At 37.8% G+C, this 23193-nt stretch overlaps 4 protein-coding genes and 1 long non-coding RNA gene across 6 annotated transcripts; 4 read left to right on the top strand and 1 right to left on the bottom strand.

Moving 5' to 3' along the window:
• The first annotated feature begins 849 nt into the window (after nucleotides 1-849).
• On the top strand, nucleotides 850-7876 carry LOC133723369 (kinesin-like protein KIN-5B). 2 transcript variants are annotated; one of them, XM_062150187.1, is made up of 25 exons: nucleotides 850-1057; nucleotides 1260-1452; nucleotides 1949-2078; nucleotides 2177-2332; nucleotides 2428-2765; nucleotides 2844-2982; nucleotides 3331-3428; nucleotides 3508-3664; nucleotides 3753-3822; nucleotides 3901-3977; nucleotides 4268-4321; nucleotides 4412-4465; nucleotides 4537-4617; nucleotides 4704-4815; nucleotides 4942-5028; nucleotides 5216-5391; nucleotides 5488-5649; nucleotides 5750-5857; nucleotides 5930-6088; nucleotides 6163-6246; nucleotides 6328-6533; nucleotides 6748-6849; nucleotides 6936-7045; nucleotides 7147-7298; nucleotides 7401-7876. In XM_062150187.1, the coding sequence occupies exons 2-25, from the start codon at nucleotides 1280-1282 to the stop codon at nucleotides 7581-7583; spliced, it is 3168 nt and encodes a 1055-aa protein (XP_062006171.1). In that variant the 5' UTR covers nucleotides 850-1057; nucleotides 1260-1279; the 3' UTR covers nucleotides 7584-7876. The 2 variants fall into 2 exon arrangements, with proteins under 2 accessions (XP_062006171.1, XP_062006172.1); XM_062150188.1 differs by lacking the exon at nucleotides 4412-4465 and having other exon boundaries at nucleotides 851-1057.
• A 688-nt stretch (nucleotides 7877-8564) lies between these two features.
• On the top strand, nucleotides 8565-9331 carry LOC133721149 (zinc finger protein ZAT11-like). Its single transcript, XM_062147683.1, has one exon. The coding sequence runs from the start codon at nucleotides 8673-8675 to the stop codon at nucleotides 9198-9200; it is 528 nt and encodes a 175-aa protein (XP_062003667.1). The 5' UTR covers nucleotides 8565-8672; the 3' UTR covers nucleotides 9201-9331.
• Nucleotides 9332-11403: 2072 nt separating this feature from the next.
• Nucleotides 11404-11886, bottom strand: LOC133722833 (uncharacterized). The gene has a single exon (XM_062149697.1). It carries the CDS (start codon nucleotides 11884-11886, stop codon nucleotides 11404-11406), a length of 483 nt encoding a protein of 160 aa, XP_062005681.1.
• A 1892-nt stretch (nucleotides 11887-13778) lies between these two features.
• On the top strand, nucleotides 13779-14425 carry LOC133721148 (zinc finger protein ZAT18-like). Its single transcript, XM_062147682.1, has one exon. The coding sequence runs from the start codon at nucleotides 13801-13803 to the stop codon at nucleotides 14335-14337; it is 537 nt and encodes a 178-aa protein (XP_062003666.1). The 5' UTR covers nucleotides 13779-13800; the 3' UTR covers nucleotides 14338-14425.
• A 4426-nt stretch (nucleotides 14426-18851) lies between these two features.
• Nucleotides 18852-22759, top strand: LOC133721150 (uncharacterized). Its single transcript, XR_009852085.1, has 3 exons — nucleotides 18852-19297; nucleotides 19422-19579; nucleotides 22092-22759. It is a non-coding gene; the product is annotated as an uncharacterized LOC133721150 (long non-coding RNA).
• Nucleotides 22760-23193: the final 434 nt, after the last annotated feature.

The following is a 23193-nucleotide window of genomic DNA, read 5'->3' as shown; positions in this document are numbered from 1 at the left end:
AAAATTATAATTCTCTATCTTTTTCTCTTTTACAATGGCGCTGCACCCACAATCATGCACTGTCTTCTCGCCCTTTTACTGAATCATGCACAAGTAGATAAGCTCCTTGTGTCATAATGATAACTTTTGTTCCTTGAATGACATGATTCAGCTCTGGTTTGATTCTTAGGAAGTAACAATGTCCATTTGCTCGGATTCTTTGGAGCCAATTTAGTTTCTCTTAAGATGACTTCTTTTTTCTTTTTCTTTATTTTTTTGAAAAAAAAAAAATTAGAAAACTAAATCGCTAGCTCTACACCACCCTACCAGTGAGCGAGTGAAGAACTCAAACCTTAAGAGCATATTCAAGGACGAGGGTGGCAGCAACGACAATAAAACCATAGACGAACTACGAACAAATGGAGGCGATTGGAGATATGGTTAATCTCTAGATGATTCACTCACGCGCTTCGCGTTAATACAATGAAATTATTTGTATGCATGTAAAATTTAAAATGAGATCCACATGCATCAACAACTAACATCCATTTACCGTACAAATATTATTCACACAAATGATTATTTTTGAACTTGCATTGAGCAACATTTTAATTTTACCAATTATTTTCCTCTAAATGTCACATATCCAATCCAATTAAATGCCAACGCCATTGTAGAATTTTGAAATCCAACCTTGCTATATACTTCATTATTTATTTATTTGTTTTTGTTTTTGTTTTATCATACAATGCTTGCTTCTTTTTTCAAATATTTTAGCCAGAAGCCTGAGCCTACGCGCCTGATTTGAAATTTTTAAGCAACCGACCCTACCATTTTGAAAAACGCCCGGAATCTATCTGGGTCCCACCGCTCCAGTTCTTCTCCCCCATTACAAATTCTCGTAGTAGCCGTTGGCCTTTGGACCAACAACAACAGCTTCCTCATTTCAAATCCTCACTTCGAATCCGTCCCCAAAATCCCAAAGATCTCAATTCCGATCCCCCCAATCATCAAAACCCTAATCCTCTCTGTTCGAGGTTCAGATTCTTAATTGCGTCGGGGTTTCTGAAGCGCACAGGTAAATTCTCCGCTCCCAAAATTAAATTCCCCCCGGATTTTGTTTCCCTTTGCGGATGTTAGGGCTTCTTTTAGGGTTCATTATAGCAGTTAATCGAGTTAATTAAAATTTTCTGTTTAGAGTTTTTTGTTTTTTTTTTATTACTCTGTATTTGGATTTGGGGTTTGCACCTGGTGATGAACTGTGTTGGTGTTGCTTTTAGGTTTTGGGAAGGACTGAAAGATGACGTCAGTGACGCCTGATTCTAGGAAAGTTGGGACGGGGATGGCAGCATCCCCATCTCCTTTTCTCACGCCTCGGCCCGAAAAGCGGCGTGGTACTCTTGATTGGAATTCGAATCACAAGGATAAGGATAAGGATAAGGAAGTTAATGTGCAAGTTGTGCTCAGATGCAGGTCAGTTTTTATCTCTCTGGATTTTTCAGTTGATGGTTTGAGCATTTGATACTGACTTGAAATCTCTATGAATATGAATGGGTGTTTATTTGTTGGGTTGGATTCATATTTGATTGCTGTTGGAAATCTGGAATTGGGTTATAGTTATAGCCAGCTGCTTTGTGATTGGTAACTGGAAATCTTTGTGGGGTTGCTAATCGATTTTCAACTTGCTGTGTTCTTAATTAATGAAGTAGGGAGGAACTTGCAGTTCATTGTCACCAATTAGATTATAGTGTGTGAGACTTGATATGGTTTTTGACATGTGGACCATGGAAATGTTTGTTTGTTCTGGTTTGGCATTGAAGTTTGTAGCTTCGGATTATGTTTTCAGCTGACTTGTGAAATATTCATGAATGGTTAATGATCTCTGATGAGTAATCTAAACTTGCTGAAGTTAATTAAATACTAAAAGTTCAGAAATATCTCATCTGCTTATTGTTGATTTTATTTTCAGGCCATTAAGTGATGAGGAGCAAAAGTCGCATGTTCAGAAGGTGGTATCATGTAATGAACAAAAAAGAGAAGTCACTGTTTTGCACAGTCTAAATAACAAGCCAATAGACAAGGTTTTCACTTTTGACAAGGTATACTCCTAACCTCTTTTTTGGAGAATCTTTGTAATGTCCTTTTAAATCCATATGTTAATTATCGGCTTATTTATTTTACTCTTTAAATTTGTTAGGTTTTCGGTCCAAAAGCACAGCAAAAGTCAATATATGAACAAGCCATTTCCCCTATTGTGAATGAAGTTCTTGATGGTTTCAACTGCACTGTATTTGCATATGGGCAGACAGGCACCGGTAAAACTTATACAATGGAAGGTGGGATGAGAAAAAAGGTATGGATTGGTAATCGTCAACTTATTTAAATGATAAATTAGGTAATATCTTCTTTCTTACAGCTCTCACAATGTGTGCATAACATTTCTTGTAGAATGGCAATTTACCTGCTGAGGCTGGTGTTATTCCACGGGCTGTTCATCAGATTTTTGATACACTCGAAGCACAAAATGCAGACTACAGCCTGAGAGTGACATTCTTGGAACTATATAATGAAGAAATAACTGATTTACTAGCTCCAGAGGACCACTCAAGAATTTCTGAAGACAGGCAAAAGAAACCTATTTCCTTGATGGAGGATGGAAAGGGTTGTGTGATCGTGAGAGGCCTCGAAGAAGAACCTGTGTATACTGTAAATGAAATTTATACTCTGTTGGAAAGGGGGGCTGCCAAGAGGCGTACAGCAGACACTCTTCTGAACAAGCGCAGCAGGTGTGTTTTTCTCGTTCACTAAAAAAAGTAAACTCTTGAAGAAACGGTTTCTTATCAATTTTTTGTCCCTTTTTGCAGTCGCTCTCATTCCGTCTTTTCCATTACTGTCCATATAAAAGAAGCAACAGTTGGTGATGAGGAGCTAATTAAATGCGGCAAACTTAATCTTGTTGATTTGGCAGGATCAGAAAATATATCTCGTTCAGGTGCACGTGAGGTATTATATTAAACTTTAAAAAAAAAAAAAAACTTTATTGCTGGTCTGGCAAAGTTATCGTATTAGTGACTAAAGTTACACCCAGAGACAATCCCAAATGGTACATTTGATTGTTACTATGACATAGCTTAGCTCTTCATGTTGTTCTATTAATGGCCCAGTAGCTCTTTCATTATGATGCAAATTTTTATGATGTTGTAATAATTGAATAATTCCTATCTTATTGAACTGTAATCTAAAGGCATGCCAAAGCCTATGCTTGGTTGAATATGAGTTTGCAACAGTTTCTTAACTTTAGAATTGGTCTGTATATCAGGCTTACATAAGACTTTTGTGTAAAAATTGCAGGCTCGTGCAAGAGAAGCAGGAGAGATAAATAAGAGCTTACTCACCTTAGGCCGTGTCATAAATGCACTAGTGGAGCATTCCACTCATATACCTTACAGGTACTTTGAAATATCTAATATAATTTACTTTTTTTTTTTTGACTGTGTCTTGCCTAATACCAGGATTTTGTCTCTGCAGGGACAGTAAGCTTACAAGACTTTTAAGAGAGTCACTAGGAGGCAAAACAAAAACTTGCATCATCGCCACAATTTCTCCTTGTTTTCATTTCGTGGATGAGACTCTAAGCACACTAGATTATGCCCATCGTGCCAAGAACATCAAAAACAGACCTGAGGTTTGCTTGGATATATATTTGCCTCCACTTTGTTTCTCCAAACATGTTGCTTCATGATGATCAATTTTTTAATTTTTAATTTTGGCAGGCAAACCAGAAAATGTCAAAAACAGTGCTGCTTAAGGATTTGTATATAGAGATTGAGAGAATGAAAGAAGGTTAGATGACACTAGCATACTTAAATTGATTCTGTAAGGAAAAGGACTAAATCATTGTAATCTTTTATACCAATGCAGATATTCGGGCAGCACGTGAAAAGAATGGTGTTTATATTCCACGTGAAAGATTTGTCCAGGAAGAAGCTGAGAAGAAGGTGAATTTACACCTTTGTTCTGCCCATAGGATTTAAGCATATTAGGCGTAGGTTGGTCAGAGCATTCTTTAAATTAGGTTGTTTTCTAATCACACTGAATTCATGATTTCACATTTACTGAAGGAAACCTGAAACTTGAAGCCATTTAAATTAATAGATTAGTTGACTATCCTGTATATAGAAAAACTAGTGGGTGCTTAACTTATTCATGTACTGTGATCTGCATTATAGTTGTCCTATTGCTTTTATATAATGTGGCTTCATCTGTTTAAAATTTGGAAAACCTGCAGGCTAGGGTTGAGAGAATAGAGCAATTGGAGAATGACCTCAACCTCTCAGAAAAGGTAAATTCATGTACTGTGATCTGCATTATAGTTGTCCTATTGCTTTTATATAATGTGGCTTCATCTGTTTAAAATTTGGAAAACCTGCAGGCTAGGGTTGAGAGAATAGAGCAATTGGAGAATGACCTCAACCTCTCAGAAAAGGTAAATTTTTGTGCTCGCTGATAAATTTTCTTCTATGATATAGATGTCATCAAAGTCACTTGTTCTTGCAGCAAGTGGAAAAGTTTCGTGAGCTCTATCTCAGCGAGCAAGAACAGAAATTGGATTTCCAATGTGAGCTCAAGGACTGTAAGGTACGTATCATGTACTTGAAATTATGTTTATTTTGTTGTCTTTTGAGTTCATGCATCTCATCATGACTTCAAATGCATTTTGTCAGATAAATCTGGAAAATAGTAACAAGGCATTGCTTGAACTTCAAGAGAATCACCGGGTAGCCATCTTAACCCTAAAAGAGAAGGAGCATATCATCTCCAAACTGCTATACTCAGGCAAGGCAGTTGAGATATTGTTGAGGAGATTGTGTTTGTTTCTTGTTATTTGTTTATTAACTATATCTTCTGTATGTTTGATACTTGAAACATTGGTGACAAATATCTATGTGCTTATGAAAACAGAAAATCTTTTAATTGGACGAGCAAAGGAGTTACGCACTGATCTACAGACTGCATCAGAGGATATAAGTTCGCTACATGAAAAATTAGGTAAAAACTTCAGTATTTAAGCTTATAAGCAACTGTTGTATAGAAAAGTATGACTGTCTTGCATTTTTAATGATTCGAAAATGCTAAGTGGTTACTGTGGTTGCTGGCTAGATGTTAAGACAGCATACTACATGAGCTATTGCATTATTATATCTGGACTCAAGTAACTGTTCTTTGCTTTCTGCAGATCAGAAAGACAGAATGGAGGAAGAAAATCAAGGCTTGGTTTTGACATTTGGTTCTCAGCTTGACCGGAGTTTAAAAGATCTGCATAAGACCATCTTAGGGTCTGTTTCTCAACAGCAGAACCAACTAAGATGCATGGAGGAACATGTTCACTCATACCTTGCGAGTAAATGTGATGTAAGGGAGATTTTGTCTTCATCTACTTAGATACTGCTTGCCTTGGTTTTTATTATTAATAATTTAATATGCTTCTTACAAAATTAAAATTACCAGGCAACAAAGGTATTGGAATCAAGGATTAAGAAAATATCAGAGACATACAGTTCTGGAGTATCAGCCTTGAAGGAGCTTGCCAACATGCTGCAAATGAAAGCATCATCTGACCTGGAGCAGCTAAATAGTAAAACATTATCACAGACGGTGGCTGTTGAGAAGGTATTGTGTCAGAAATTTTATTTATACATGCATTATCCATATTACTATTTATAGGACGTTCTTAATTTATAGCTGTGTATAATATGATGTTGTCTTCCAGTTTCTCGGATCTGCGGTTACGGAGGCCAACGAGGTCATCCAAGATATTCAGCAGTCTATTGTTGAGCATAAGCAGCTATTGGCTTTCTCCACTCAGCAACACGAGCTGGTAAGTTTGTTCTTGTTATAATCTGTACTTGAAAAGGATAAACATATTGTTAACCTTGGTGTAAAACTGTAGGGATTACAACGAAGTTTGCATTCAGCACAAGTTATTTCAAATGCTAGTGTGAATTTTTTTGATGACCTCCATGACCGTGCTTCAGAAGTTATGAAAATTCTTGAATCTAGTCAAGTCAAACGATTCCACCAGTTAGTGAACTTTGAGAAGATGTTTAAGGTAAGGGTATCCAACAGATGGATATTAGCAGTTGGTAGAATAATGGCTGATGATGGTTTGCTGCCTTGAAACAGGAAGAGGCTGCTAGAGAGGAAAAACAGGCTTTTGATAAAATTGCAGCAGTATTAGAAACTTTGACGTCTAAGAAAATTTCTATGGTAAGTATTTCCCTCTCTTGTCACTTGAGTTAGAGTTGTTTATTTGGTATTGTATAATTGACATTAAGAAATAAATATTAGGTATCGGAGGCATCAACCAGCATCAAGCTCACAGATACAAAAGAGCATAGCATATTGCAAAAAGAGGTGTTTACCATGCAACAAGTGGCAACAGATGCTAGGAAGGAGTTGAGCGAACATCTGGAAAAGGTGGAGAGTCATTTTATGGAAGACACATTCTCAGCAGCTGAATCTCACACAATCATGGAAAACTGCCTCCAAGAGTGGTATGTTGATTCATTTCTATGATTCCTGGCAATCTCAAATTTTTATTTCTTAAAATAGCATGACACAGTAAAAGAATTCATCCTAATAGAAAAAGATGCAAATCCATCACCTGATTAACTGTTATATCCACTGTTGTGCATGAGTGTGTTGCAGATATAACCCATCCTGTCAATGTTTCACTTCATAACTTTTTTCTTTCTACGGTATGTGCAGCTCAGAGAGAGTTGGTTATTCTAGAAAACAGTGGGAAAATACCCAGTCAACGATAAATCATATGAATAAGAACAGTGTTTCAAAGATCGAATCCACTGTGAAGTGAGTTTCCATTCCTTGACTCATCATCCAATTTTGCAGTATTCCTAGTATGCTGCTTATTAAAATTTCATTCCATGCTTAAACAGGGAAAACATCTTTGCAAATCGTTTGGCACATGAAGAGTTTGTGTCTGCATCCTCCCATGTGGATGCAGATTTTGATGCTATAACCATTGACACGCTGGCATGCATTAATGGTAAATTGAATTTACTTATGCTAAACTGACTACTTCACTCCTGTATGGTAAATGGCAGTTCACCCTTTCAACCCTTACGACTTGTCTTTTACAATTGGCAGCTTCGCTGATGCAAGATCATGAAAAGGCAAAAGAGATGGATTCCATAACTACCTTATGCTTGGATCAACTTAAATCAGTACAAGACAATCACAGTGAAAGTGTATCAACCATACGAAACCAAGCAGAAAAGTGTCTTGTACAAGATTATGCAGTATGTTGTCCATTTAGGGTTAAAATAATGTTCTCAATACTTAATAGGTTGGAATTATTGCATGAAGCTTAGTATTTTTCTGATTGGTATGGTTATTAACAGGTTGATAAGCATGCTGGTACTCGGAAGAAACAAGTTATAGAAGTCCCAAGCTTGGCATCTATTGAGGAAATGAGAAGCTCCTTTGACATCAAAGAAGAGAATGTTTCTGATAACAAATTGAAGTGGAGCCAAACCGAAAGCAAGATCCCGTGTCCTAGAACTCCCTTCGCAGATGTCAACTAATTGCTAGTCAAGAATTTACACTACATGTTGTATGCTAGCTGTTCATTTGTCAAAACAAGCTCATCAACTGATGAGTAATGAGAACAAGTCCATCTATTCTGTGCTGCTTATTTACACAGTGATCGTCAACTGATGAGTAATGAGAACAAGTCCATCTATTCTGTGCTGCTTATTTACACAGTGATCGATGACCGGGCATCGTGTTCCCATTTATTGCTTAAAAGTTAAGAAGACAGCAGTGTAATATCTTTTAGTTAATTTCCATGAAAAAATGAATAACATTCCCAAGTTTATCCAACTCTTCTTCTCCAACTGATTAAGCAACAATGTCGAAAAGCACCGGGAAGTTGCTCAACCGTGTTTACGTGCAGCATAGTAATCCGCACTAGAATGGGGACAAAGAATGAAAACCCATTTAGGTGCACCAGTTCAGCTGCCCATTCTTCTCTAGAATTTTGTTTGGTTAAAAGACTGACTATTCATTCTTCATTGTTAAGACTTTGAGACATCTACGGTGGGACCTTAAATCCTATAGCCTAAACAAAAAGTGCTTTCAGACTGCACTTTTGGAACTCCTCCTTGAAAAAGCTTCGAAGCTGCGGAGGAGCTTCCTAGCTCAGTCGCCACCCACGACTGGCCACAACTGCTTTACATGTCGTTTCTTTATACCTTCCTTTAGAATCCAGCCTGGCCAACTGCTCACACGGTCTAAATTCTTATCTCTATAAAATATAAGGCTTATAAGCGAGTGCAATTTATCACGTGGAGAAGGAATATCCAAAATAATTACAAAAGGCATCGCCAAGTCAAGTCAAAGAATAAGGGTCAAACTCTTTTATTCCCCTTGAAAACCCAATATTGCATTTACCTTTTGGGTTCCTTCAACGTTGACAAGAAGGGCCATATGGTCATTTTAAAAAAATGTCAAACTGTATGACTTTAGATTCCTATAAATAGCTCAATTGAGGGTTCATTTATTTTATATCTTCTTCAATCTTCACCGCAAAATATAGCCTTCCTTTGCTGTCGTTGTATATCTTCATCTTCTTCACCACACTATACTCATCTCTTTGCTTGATTAGCTTAGCCATGAAGACAATGAGAAATCAAGAGGTTACGGGTTTAGACATGGCGAAATGTCTGATGCTCCTCTCTTGTAGGTTAGAGACCAAGTTCAAAAATTGTTCATCGTCGCCAAACGATGTGTACGAGTGCAAAACCTGCAACCGCCAATTCTCATCGTTCCAAGCCCTTGGTGGCCACAGAGCGAGTCACAAGAAGCCGAGAACGTTACCGGGCAGCGATCAGGACTCGAAAAGTGAGACCAAATTGGCGCAAAGCAAGCCGAAAAAGCACGAGTGCTCCATATGCGGGATGGAGTTCAGTTTGGGGCAAGCTTTGGGGGGTCATATGCGAAGGCACAGAATGATGAACGCCGGGTTTTCTTCTTCGGTTCCTTCTGCGGCTGTTGTTGCTTCGAAGATTCCTGTGCTGATGAGGTCGAATAGTAAGAGGGTGATGTGTTTGGACATGGACTTGAACTTGACGCCTTTGGAAAATGACCTGAAGGTCTTGTTTGGAAACATGGCTCCAAAAGTTGATACTCTGGTTTCTTAATTCTTTGATACGATCGCTGTTGTATTCATTCTTTTATTAGGTATTTAGGTCTTAGATTATTTTATGTAACATGTCATTTGATGTACTGACCAATTCTTTTTAATTAACTTAATTATTCTTTTGTTACAACTTATCCACATCCACAGTATATCATATTTATTAATTTTTTATAAGCACCCCCTTCTCTGTTTTTTTTTTTTTGAATGAAAATGTCTAACTCCATTAATAATAAGAAATATTACAAAAGATAAATGTAGAAACTACATCAAAAATGAAAAAAGCGATAATAAAAGATTGAAAATAAAACCTAGCATAACTATAGCTGGATGCAATAATGCATCTGAAGACGCACCGGATGTAATTCGGGCTATTTAAAGAATTACTAATAGTATGACCGACCATAAAAGACCAATCTTCCATCAAAGTAACCGGTGATATAACCACCCAAGCATATTCCTCGTATCTTGTACGCCGAAAAAAGAACAATCTTTCACCTATGTTATCGATAGTATGACCGACCATAAAAGGGCAACTTTCTAACAATATAACTGGTGATATGACCATCCATGCATCTTCCACGTAAAAAATACGCCAAATAGAGGATAATCTTCCACCTGAAAAACAGTACCACAACTCAATGACCCATATCCAAACAATATAGGCCCAACCCAAACCCAGAGTCGACCTAGCCCAAATCAAGGCCCGACCTGGATCCCAAGGAAGAGCCCAGATCCAAACCCAACCCCCCGGGTCCCAAATCCAGATCCGACCCCAGTCTCCAAGCCCATCTTGCCAACCCACGGCCCAAACCAGAATCCAGGCCCAGCAAATGAACCTGGATCCAAGCCCAAACCTCCCTCCAGACGCACCACCGTGTCCTCAGTCCAAGCTTTGCCGCCCAATGCAGCCGTACTCGCCTACATCCAACCAAAATCTGCGGTCGGATCCCGCGCCTGCATAACTCAGATCGGATCGGAAACCGGCTTAATCTGCAGTCACGCCGCGTCGCCACATCCACCGTGCCACTCCTTTTCACCACCATATTCGAAAGACACTTCCACCCCCCAAAACTCCTATGGCCACAAAACATGAAACCCTGCCACAAAGAAGAAGAAATGGTCCCTCCCCCGTGACGCAGGCTTCCCAGGGCCTCCATATTCATGGAGGAAGATTCAGAGACGGACCGCGGAGGAGGCGGCCAGCTCTCTCTCCCTAGCAGAGCGCTAGGTCAAACTTCACATATATAAGCACCCTTTCTCTCCTTTTACCTTATTCATTTGAATAAATTCGAATCATTAATTAATTTTTTTAATTAAAAAGGTCATCCATTAATGAAGTTCAACAAACAATGCAAGAAATGACACACCCTTAAGACTTGTCAGAAAGAGTCATTTTTTAGATCAGTAAACCAATCAACCTATTCTAACAAAGAACAAGCTGCCCAACACACTTCCAATACACCCACTTTTTTTATAATGAGCTCACAAACACAAACCTAAAACCCCAAAGTAAACTAAAAAAATCAACATAGCACCAAGTTCATGCGATCAAGACTAAAATTAAATGGTGCTAGAGGTAGAGGTAGAGGAAGGATTTTCACCCTCCACAACCTCGCCTGCATCTCCCATAGCACCTTCTTGAAAAATTAAAAGGGCTCTTGACCATTTACTCAATTTGGGTCCAACAAATGTCCACTTACTCCACTAAAAGATTTGTGTGCCCACTTACCCTATTTAAATGTAAAAAGACAAGTTTGCCTTCCAAATAATTAAAAAGTCATTGGAGACTTCGCCGGACTCCAGTCACCAGACGACAGAATCCGGTCACAGGCCGGAGGTTGCCAGAGATCCCCAGAGAAGTCGTTGGAGATCTTATAAGTCAACAGAGAGGTCGCCAAAGACTTTTATTACCCCCAAATAAAACCCAATAATTTTTATTGGAGGGGGCAATAAAAATTTAGGGCTAAATACTGTTTAGTACCCTGTGGTATAGGTCCAACATCGATTCAGTCCCTCGACTTTCAATTTCATCAAAAACACCCCCGCAGTATCATTTTATCATCCAATAGGTCCCTCCGACTCAATTCCGTCAATTTCAGACGTTAAGTGCTGACATGACATTTCCAACTCAGCAAAAGTGAGGCCCACACGGAAGTGAAATTTCCAAAATAATCCTGGCTCTTTAATATCTTATTCTCACTCCCTCACGATCTTCTCTCCCTTATTTTCTTCTCTTCTTCTTCTTCGTTTTTGCTCAGGCTCGGAGATGGCTGCTCAGCCCACCTCCGCCGCTCCCCACCGACAGTTCGCAGCGCGACCTCGTCTGGACAAGTGGTATGTGGTTTTTGAAGTTCGAATCGAGAAGGGCTTCGACGGTGGGAGCAGTGAAAACTGAAATCTGTTGGTGTCGAGGCCGGCCATGAGCTCCCAAGAGTTGATGACTTCGGGTTGGACCAGAGCAATCTGGGCTCTGAGAGGGAGGTGGGAAAGATGGAACCCAATGTGAATCGAGAAGGTGGGCTGGTGGGTGTGGGTGTGGGTGTGGGTGGGGGTGGGGGTGGGGGGTCGAGGGTGAGGAGGCCGTAGGTGGAGGAGGTGAGGGAGACGATGTGGGGGCTCAAGGCGGAGCTGCCGAGCTGGGAGAAGTCATCGTCGTGGTTGAAGAGATTGGAAGAAACGCAACCCATGGCTGTTGGTTGCTTGTCTCGAACTCTGAGCTCAAAGTGTGGAGGAGTGAGAGTGAAGCAGAAGAAGAAGAAAGGAGGAAGAGACAAGAGGTTGGGACATACAGCGAGGACTTTAATTTAATAATTTGAATAAATAAAAAATTGTGAGGAATTGGGGGTTCAATTTTGAGTTAGAATAGGGCCAGGGTTATTTTGGAAATTTCACTTCTGTGTGAGCCCCACTTTTGCTGAGTTGGAAATGTCATGTCAGCACTTAACGTCTGAAATTGACGGAATTGAGTCGGAGGGACCTATTGGATGATAAAATGATACTGCGGGGGTGTTTTTGATAAAATTGAAAGTCGAGGGACTGAATCGATGTTGAACCTATACCACAGAGTACTAAACAGTATTTAGCCCAAAAATTTATTAGATAATATTGGTCCCACGTTGTTGTCTTTTCCAAACTACTAAAACACTTTTATAACAAAAAAAGGCTAACACCCACAATTAATTGAAAATTTGAAATAACACAGAAAAGTGCTATTTTGAACTTCTAATAAACAAAAAATCTACAAACAGACAGCAGATAATTAGACGATCCAACACCACTCTTTAGCAAAATAGTTAGTCTTAAAAAAAAGGGAAAACATCACCAATGGTCACTGAGTTATGACTTATTCGACACTTAACTCACTGTATTTTCAACAATATCACTTAACTCACTCAGTTTTACATCCGTCTTTCACTTAACTCACTGTCGTTAATTTTGCCGTTAAAAGCTATTAAAATTGAGGGTATATTTGTCTAAACACTAAAAAAATGCATTTCTAACTTCTTCTTTTTTTAAAAAAAAAGACAATTTTTTTTTCAAATTATATTTAAGTTAAAAAAATCATTTTTTATTAGAAATCTCATAAATTTAAAAAATTTAAAAAAGTCTAATAAATGTAAATTGAGGGTATATTTATCTAAACACTAAAAAAATGCATTTCTAACTTTTTTTTAAAAAAAAAAAAGACAATTTTTTTCAAATTATATTTAAGTTAAAAAAATCATTTTTATTAGAAATTTCAGAAATTTAAAAAAATTGAAAAAAAGTCTAATAAATGTAGTTTTTTTAAGTTAAAAATGATTTTTAAGTGTTTTGACAAATATACCCTCAATTTTAACGGCTTCTAACGGTAGAATTAACGGCAGTGAGTTAAGTGAAAGACGGATGTAAAACTGAGTGAGTTAAGTGATATTGTTGAAAATACAGTGAGTTAAGTGTCGAATAAGTCATAACTCAGTGACCATTTGTGATATTTCCCCTAACTCAACTTTGCTACGGATATTTAAACCAGGGATCCTCTTCTTATTTTCTCGTCAAAACTCTCTCTTCTTATGCTTTTGTTTCCTTAATTTAGAGAGAGAGAGAGAGTTTAATTAATAATTAGTTTTGTTTGGTGATATTATTGCATGCACAAACTTACTGCACGTGTGTTTAAGCCGCAGCGTGCAGGTGATTCGAAGCTCGAGGAACTTGCTTGCTTGCTACTACACAAATGCAGAAACGTGCCAGGACGAGAAAGGCTAGCTGCTGATCAAAGGCGACAGTCGTAGTAGTTTGTTCATCAGTTACCTGCACGTGTTATCCAACGTATGGACCAAGTCTAATTAAAGGACAAAGGTCAAACCATTGATTTCCCAAAACCCCAATACTTCGATACTCTTCATTTTTTCAACATTGGTGACGTACAGTAAGGATATATAGTAGTCCGATCCCGTTCCAATGGTCAGCTGCTGACCATGGAATTTTTGCTCAAATAGTCACTTGAGTTTAGTCAAAGTAAAACCCAGCTTGCAATCCCCTATAAATAAGACACCTTGAAGACATCATTTGTATATCTTCATTCTGCATATTATTTATTTGCTCCATCTGCTTATATAGCCATGAAGAGAACTAGAGAAGAGGTTGTTGGTGTAGACATGGATAAAGTTCTTATGCTACTATCATGTAGGTTAGAAACCAAGTTCAAAAGATGTTCATCTACCCCAAATGATGTGTTCGAGTGCAAAACTTGCAATCGTCAATTCCCATCGTTCCAAGCTCTTGGTGGCCACAGAGCAAGCCACAATAAGCCAAGAACGTTAATGGGCAGTGATCAAGACCCGAAAAGTGAGAACAAAATGGCGCAAAGCAAGCCGAAAAAGCACGAGTGCTCCATATGTGGGCGTGAGTTTAGTTCGGGACAAGCTTTGGGGGGTCATATGAGAAGGCATAGAACGGTGAATGCTCGGTTTTCTGCTACCATTCCTTCTGGTGCGTCGGTTGATGGTGCTTCAAAGATGAAGATTCCGATACTAGTGAGATCGAATAGTAAGAGGTTGATGTGTTTGGACATGGACCTGAACTTGACGCCTCTAGAGAATGACTTGAAGCTGTTGTTTGGGAATATGGCACCAAAAATTGATACTTTGATTTCATAAATTGATGTAATTGTCACCAACTGATCAACCTTGTATTCATTCTTTTATTTATTTGTTGTAAATTATCATTAGATCAATGTACTTACCATTTTTACTGTCTTTTAATCTTTTTGATAATTATACAATTCAGCTCTGCACGGATCAATCCCGAGATATGTAATCGTTGGTTTGATTGAATAAAAGTTGACTTTTCTCAACAAAAAAAAAAGCTTTGCACGGCAGCACGTTAATTTTATAATTTACACTAAATTGTTGTTCACTTTGTTCTACTTCTACATTATCCTAACTATATAGTTTAACTAACGCAGCGTGTTTCCCGTAATTAATCCATTAAGCAGTTTGAAGTAGCTACAGCTTGCGTATGATCATATGTTTGACTCTTCTAGATGTTTCAGGTCAGAGGTCCATTCAAATATATACAGAACAACTTAAACCTTCTTAATCATCTCCCAACTAGTGGATTTCACACCGAGTAATACTCGGCCAACCATTATTAGATCTAGATTAGAAAATAATAATATTCCAACTTAGTATTCCACCCTGGCCTAATATAGACGACACCAGCTTGTTTAATAATAGAGAGAAAGCCAGGCAATTAAGGGGCTGTTCGGTATCATTTTGCGATACTGTTTTTTGTTTTACGAATTCAAAAACTTATGTAATCTGCGTTCAGTGCATTAAATTTGAAAAACAAGGAAAACAAATTTTAGGAAACAATTCATGCAAGAACTATGAATAAATATGGGAAATGACTTTTTGACATTTTCATTGTTTCCTGAAAACAACCTGCCCTGCAATTAGAGAAAGTGATATATATATTTTTTACTTTTAAGCACATAGATCCACAAACTCTTCTCCTCTCTTTTGATCTTTCTCTCTTTCTTTCCCACTGTTAATGTCTAAAAGTTCGGCGGTAGCTAAACCTTTGTTAACGCTGATCCGGTGGGCGGATCGATACTTGTGGTGCTCTCAAAGCTTCCGCTACCTGTCAAGTAAAATACAAAGGGCGTCAGAGGGAGACCACGCTGGGCGGTCTTCAACTCGCCGATGCCTAAGTTAGTCAATGTATTTATGTTGACAAAGTAACAGTAGGTAAGTATTAAATGCGTAATTAATGAGGAGAGATGAGAGAACCTTTTATAGGTGAAGAAGAGGAGGTTCTTCTCTTTGTTTTCGATGTGGGACTGAAATGTTTCAGTTCCCAGCTCTGGGAGCTACTGATGCCATTTTGGCACGGCGCGTGGCGGCGCGTCGGCGGTGATCTGGGGGTGATCCGACGCTGAGGTTGTAGCCCGCCTGACGGTGTACCTGTATGTCATTCCTTTGGTTGGAATTAGTACCTTTGGCGGTACAATGAGCGTGGCCCATTATAGCTAATTATGCTTGCAAATGTACATGTATGTACACCCACAATTTCCACTAAGACTTATCCTCTCTTCTATGATCTCATCTATACTTTATCTGCTGTTTGAACTTTCTTCTTCCCCGTCTTTTTCAATCAATTGAAACTTGCAGAATCATGCAGTAGAGAAGAATGAAGGATTTAGAAAATCCCTCTTTCACGTGTCAGATCTAATTTATACGGATGATTTAGGAAGAAAGCTTCAGTATTTTATGCTTCAATATAATTTGATTATCTCATGGGCAAGAGGAATTAACAACTAAGGTTGAGATATTTGATTGAAATATCTTTTTGAACTAAAGATTCAAGAGCTTGCAACTTCATATGATATATTTTATAAACAAAATTGAGGGATTTGATTCTTCTTGTTCAATTTCATTCACAATACTCTGTTTCTTTTCTCATAACAACCAATAAAGGATTCATAATCAATACAAACAAAATAGTCAATCTTTCATGATTACTGAGGAAAAACTAAATTGAGTGTTATAGATTAAAGGGTATGCGGAGAAGGATGCTCGAGTCAAAGTGAAAGGACGGAAGCGTTTTCTGAAGCTTCTTAAGGAGGAGGAGGGGAGTGATTCCTCTCCGGGGAAGGAAAAAACTACTCAAGCTGATGAGGTGATGACTTCAGTTGTGGGGAAAGCTTCAAGTGAAGAGGTGATGACTTCAATTGATGTGATGGGGAAGCCTAATGGTGAGCAGGTTTCGATGGAGGAGACGGAGGTGACTCCGGCTATTAGAGAGGACCAACTTCCAGTTGGGGAGGTGAAAACCTCAACTGTGGGAAGTGTGGCGGCGTTATCTTCTGCTTGAGTAGAAGGAATCGGCAAACAACAAGTGATTTCGTAGGTAGTTTTATTTAAATTTGGAGTTTATTTGTTGTTTGTTTTTGTGCTTCATAGTTAAAAGGTGGGTGTACTTAGTGGTATACCTTTTGTTGGGTGTGCTTGTTGGGTGTACTCTGTGTAATGGCTTTTTCTGACGGTCCTATGGGCAGGCCATTATTGTACTGCTTGCTGAAATGCGTAATGAGATTGACTTCAACTAAAAAAAAACTGAGTGTTATAGATATATATATATTTTTTTTAAATGATAGATATGTTTTTAATATTTCAAGTTTTGAAATACTTGTACCGAACATGTATTTACATCTTAAAAAACTTATAGTTTAATTCCCCGTTTTCATTCTACAATCCAGTATTACAAAAATAGTTTCATAAAACGTTACAGGACACACCCTAAGAATCTCATTCATTGGGTTTTGACTACTCTATACGTCAAATATTAGTATGTCTTGTATTTATATATCTAATTTAAATTTAAATTAAACAATAGTATATAAATAAATAAAAATGACTAAACAAAATATATATTTAGATTATTAATAGAGAGTAGGTAGGGGAAGAATTTTTGGGGCTCTCTCCAAAATCCTAGGTCGGCGGCAGGTTTTCGCACTGAGAGATCGCCCTCGTCCGGTGGCGGCCCTGGCATAGATCTCGCCTACGTCGCTCGGTTTGTTGCCGGACGAGGATTGATGCTAACATTCTGGGGATCTGGAGGGGTGTTGGTCGGAGTTCTTGCAGGCTGGTTTTTGCTTCAGATTTCAAGTGGAAATCTCTGGGATGCGATGCCATGCGGTGCAGGATCGAAGGACCTCGTTTGATGCTCCTGGGTCGACGTGATAAGGATCAGAGGGTGCTAGATCGGGGGAGGTTCGGGTCGTGGCGGCTTGGTTCGTGGGTTTGGGTCGTGGCATTTATTCGTGGTGACGAGGATCGTGGCGGAGCAGTCGTGGCGGCGTGGGTCGGCGGAACTGCAGCGTTGGTTCAACGTTTGTTGGAGATGGAGGCTGGGTCTGGGCTAAGCCAGACCTAATGGGCTTGGGCGGACCTTCTCTTGGAGTGCTCTAGACTGGTTATTTTGGACTAGGGTTAGGCCCAATTCTATGTTTTTTAATTTTGTCTAAATTACAATAATTCCTTGTATTAGGAAGCTAAGCAATTGTGCGTATTTTAAGTACCTCTAGCGCCTCTGAAGTAGTATCAAAGGAGGGGGGAAGTCTAAGGTGTGTTGATGTTTGTCATACATCAACTTTTTAATTAATATATATTAAATTAAATTAGTTAGTGAAACCTGTTGTACAGGTCAACAGGTTATCCACTTATAATTTGACATGTGTACTTAAAAAAAATAAAAATTATCATACTAAGTACTCATTTATTCTTTTATATGTAAATCGTTCAAAAACTTGTAATGAAGATCGTAAATGTTGTAATTACTTTTATTACAACTATAATTATCACTAAATACGTCCAATGTCGTATTTTGTTGTAAAATGCCTCATCGATGATATAATTTACAAAAGAAAGGACTCTAGTTACAAAAAGAACAACTGGATTACAAGAATAAAGACTTGAAAAGTTTTAGGTCTAATATGATTATTTACCATATAAACAAAACATTTGTTGTAGCATTGGTAAAGGGATCGTTTTTTTTTGTAAATGGATCATATTTCATGTAATTATCATAAAAACAACCATAATTACCACTTTATACCTCAATTGTTGTAATTTATAGTAAAATGCATTGTCAAACGAGTAATTCTCTCATGGATGATGAGATTTACACAAGAAAAGTATTAAATTACAAAATATAGAACTTTAATACACAATTAAGGACTCGCGCCTCATTTACAATATATACATAAAGTTTTACCACTTTGACAGCAATTCGTTGTCACATTAGTAAAATGGTTCTCAGACTTGTAATATAAAAAATTACCACAAATAAGAGTTTGATTACTACTTCTACAACAATTTGTTGTCAAACTTGTAATATTGAAGAATTACCACAAATACAACTTTGGTTATTACTTTGGACCTCAATTGCCGTAAAATCTAGAAAAAACATTGTCAAATAAGTAAATAACTCCTAAAGGACAGTAGTTACAAAATAGACAACCTTATTACACCATAAATGACTCACTGCAAATTTACTTAAACATATGAAGTTTTACTATTATAGCAACACATTCGTTGTTTTATTAGTAAAGTGAATCTGAAAACTTGTAATAATGAAGTATTAACTATGTTTTTTTTTTTTTTTTTCCGAACTGAGGATTGGGGTTCTCTATTTCCCTTTCTCTTCCAGCGTCCTTCTTCCTTCTTTCTTCTTTGTCAGAGGCGCTCAGATTATTTGCTTCTTCTTTTGTTGTCATTTTTCTTCTTTCTCTATCTTTTACTTCCTCATCTCTCCTCCAGTCGCTCTCACCCTCAAAAACCAGATCGAAAAACATACCAAACACCAAACAACCAAATCTGAATCGTACCTTCGCCATCCGTTTCGTCATCCTTCTCTCTCAGCCTCTCACATCCTGTTTCATTTCCTATGAAACCAATCTTGGCCCAAAATCCGTAATACCCAAATCAAAAAACCTAACACCTCAGCCCCAAATACCTCCTCCAATCACACGTGCTCTCTCGACTTCTTGCTTAGCAATCAGTTGCTTGTCACACTCGATTTCTGTTTAGCAATCGAAATCTTGTCGCTCGTTAGGTATTTTTGGCTTTTTGGTATATGTTTGCAGTTTATTTTCCGTAAATTGGAGTTGATTTTGGTTAGTTCTTTGGTTTTTGAATGTGATTCTGAAATTTTGTTCCTTTAATGAACTTTGGTCCAGTAAAGCTTTGAAGATAAGTTATAGGTTTCTGGTAGTGATTTGGCTTGAAATCTGGTAGTGATTTCAATTTGCAGCAGTCAATTTGAAGGTATTGGAGTTCGATTCGCAGCAGGCCATTTGAAGGTATTGGAGTTCGATTCGCAGCAGGCCATTTGAAGGTATGATTCCAATTGATTTCATTATAAATCTGGGTTTGAGTTGTTCCGTTTGGATAATCATATAGAGTAAGTGTCTATGCTTTTGTGGAGAATCTTTGTGGGGTATTCCAGCTGCTATCCTTTCACTGGTGAATGGGAAACCTCTGATCTATATGAAGTTCCCTTCTGCTTCTGCCAATGAAAAAGTCGAAAAAGTTTTATCTGGTCATTAGAGTATATCATTATAAATTTAGTTGCTGGGTTGATTTTTAGGTGATTGTGTTTATAGTGCAGGTGATTGTGTTTAGTTGCTGGGTTGGATTTCATTTAGAATTTGTCAACAGTATGATTGTTGGTAATGTATGAATTGTTTTGATTGTCAGGCAAACTTGATTAAGTTTTTATAATTGAGAAATCGGAAGCACCAGAAAAACAGATGTAGGGTTGTAATGTGTACCTTCAGTTAATAATTATAGGGTTACAGCATCTTCTCTTTCGCCTCCTTGCCTGCACTCCTCAAAATCCGTTCTGTCTCTTGGTCCACCTCTTCAATCATATAGTTTTTTATGTCTTCAAGGAAAACAATAATGACTACAGTTAATTTTCAGCAAAATGATCATGTACTTGCTGCAACTCTGCTAGGTTGAATTGTGCCTTTACCTGGATACGAAGCCTTGCGCAACTCTGCTAGGTTGAATGATGGTAGTTGTTGAGTGAACGATGGGGTGGCCGAGATAGTTTCTCGTCTTTAGGAATTAGGGTTTAGGTCGTGGACTATAAGTTGTAGGGTTATAATTTATGAACGAAATTGATTTATCATGTTAGAGATTTAATTATTCTTTTCCCTTTTCCATTATCATAAAGGATTTTCATTTAAATATATTGAAAATCCTAAACCCTAAACCCTAAACCCCAAATCCTAAACCCTAAACCCTAAATTTTTCAGTTATTTAGAAACTACAATACAATTCCTAATCCGTATTAAATGTTGTTTAACAAATTTCAAAACAACAAGATATATTCATTACCCTAAACCCTAAACCCTATTCCCTAAATTTTTATATATTCATTACGAAGCTCCTCGATAGGATATTTCTTTCTCAATGAAATATATGATTCTTGATAAGACATCTGCTCCTTGATGAGATATTTCTGTCTCAACGAGATACCTCTTCTCCTTCACAGGATATCTGCTCATCGACTACATATGTCTTTCTTGAGAAGATATCCGATCTTCGACAACATATCTCACCATCTAACAAGATATCTGCTCCTTGTCAACATATCTCACCTTAACAAGATATCTGCTCCTCCTCGACAACATATCTCAATATTGACAAGATGACATATCTCACCTTAACAAGATATCTGCCGCTCCTCGACAACATATCTCTCCTTAACAAGATATCTGATCTTCGACAACATATCTCACCATCTAACAAGATATCTGCTCCTTGTCAACATATCTCACCTTAACAAGATATCTGCTCCTCCTCGACAACATATCTCAATATTGACAAGATGACATATCTCACCTTAACAAGATATCTGCCGCTCCTCGACAACATATCTCGCCTTAACAAGATATATGCTCTTCGACAACATATCTCAACATTGACAAGATAACATATCTCACCTTAACAAGATATCTGCTCCTCCTCGACAACATATCTCGCCTTAACAATATATCTGCTCCTCAACAACATATCTCCTATTCAATAAGATATTTGCTCTTCAACAAGATATTTCTTTCTCAACGAGATATATGCTCCTCTATAAAATAGTTCACTTATAGATTGCATTACCATAGTTTAGAGCTCAACTACAAAATTTATCTCAATTCGTTTATGTTTACACTTTGACCACCTTTGTCACCTGAATAAGGATTCTTCAATCATATTTTTGTTAATTCCACGCTAGTACATCAAATATAAGCGAAGTGAAGTGCGATCCGTGTACTCCTTTGTTCTATTATTTCAGCCGTCAGATAACGAGTTCTGCTCATTTGTTTTTCACGCGGATCGAGCTTTCTAGCCGTCGATTTAATCCAATTGAGTTTTCAATACAATTCAGTTTTTTTTTCGTGCAGCGCCTCTTCTCTGTTTTCTTCGTGCAGCGCCTCTTCTCTGTTTTCTCCCTTAACTCTCTCTCTCTCTCTCTCTATCGGTGCTCTTGGGACGACGTCGTTCCTCCATCGCCGCCTCCACCTTTGCTACTCTCGGTGACCAGATCAAGTTGGGTCTTTGCATCTGCAATCAAATCCGGGTATTGGGGATATGCCGGAGAGCTTCGCGGCGGAGATTATAGCAAAGGTGTTTGTTTGGATTGATTTCTATTTGGGTACCCATGATCTTTAGAGAAGTTTGCGTCTTTGGATTGATTTGGTGTGAAATTTGACTGTTTGATCCCAATTTTTATGTTATAGGTTGCTGATCAACTTAGAGAAAGACTCAATTTTTGTATTTCAGAAGTACCATAAAGGTAGATACTTTCTTGCCCATCTCTTAATTTCTTGCCTTGATTATTGTTTCAGGTCGTGTTTCAAACTGCACCAGGTCGAGAGTAAGGTTGATGAATTATTGGGATAGGTACTTGTTTCATCGTGGTGATAATAAGATAGAGTGCTTTGGCATTTGCTGGTCTTTCAATGCCACAGTCAATGCAGAGATAAGTGATGACTTTTTTCGAATCACCACGTGGATCCAAATTGCAGTAAGGTGTAATGTTAAAGTGCTTCACCTTGAATTCACTCAAAACAACTTGAATATAGTTGTGTTACCATCTTGCATCTTTCTGTCTTTCATTGCCATTCTTTGACGGAACTCTATGTGAACTTGGGTGGGGGTGATATTCAATCACCCTCCTTGTCTTTTTTAAGTAATCTCCAGCACTTGGAGTTGAAGGATGCTATGGTTGAAGATGACCGGTTTTTCAAATGGATATCATCTTCCTGCAAATGCATCAAGGAATTATGTCTTGAAAATGTTAGTGGAATAAAAAATATCACTAATGAGAGCTCGTCTTTGGAAAGATTTAGTTATGTGTTTCTTTTTGACAATTATGAGCTCTGGGATCTTAACATTTCAGGGGAGAAACTTGAAGAAATATGTATACGCTGGGAATTTGATTCAAGTGATGATTCAAGATGTGGAATTTATTGTACTCTGCGTTGGTCAATTTAATGCTATCTTTTACCGAGAATGTTCTTGTACCTTCGATATTATTGTTATTTTGTATTCATCATCAGTAGCCTCTGTTTTGAATGGTCAAATTACTAAGTTTCAAAGTAACTCAAATGAAAATCGCCAAAAGATAACAGAAGGATAAAATGATGGCCAAAACTGATAAAGAAGTTGTTTGCTAAGGATAATATGCCCAACACACAATAAGATGTGTATAAGCATAAGAAAGGATTTAGACAGATCTTTTGCACCGAAACTGAAGTAATGATAGTAATCATAAATAACTAATATGCTGCTCATTGTAAACAAAATGTACACTAACAAAATTAGATTGACCATAACTGTTGGTCAATAATTGAAAAATTCTTTGTTTACAGAAAACAATTATTACTCTGTTTCAACCAAATGTTTCAAGCTCTATTTCGTCGACGTTTTTTCTGCGGGCATGTCGTT

The sequence above is a fragment of the Rosa rugosa genome, chromosome 7, assembly GCF_958449725.1.
Source record: "Rosa rugosa chromosome 7, drRosRugo1.1, whole genome shotgun sequence".
Lineage (NCBI taxonomy): Eukaryota > Viridiplantae > Streptophyta > Magnoliopsida > Rosales > Rosaceae > Rosa > Rosa rugosa.
This window is presented reverse-complemented; position numbering and strand designations above follow the sequence as displayed.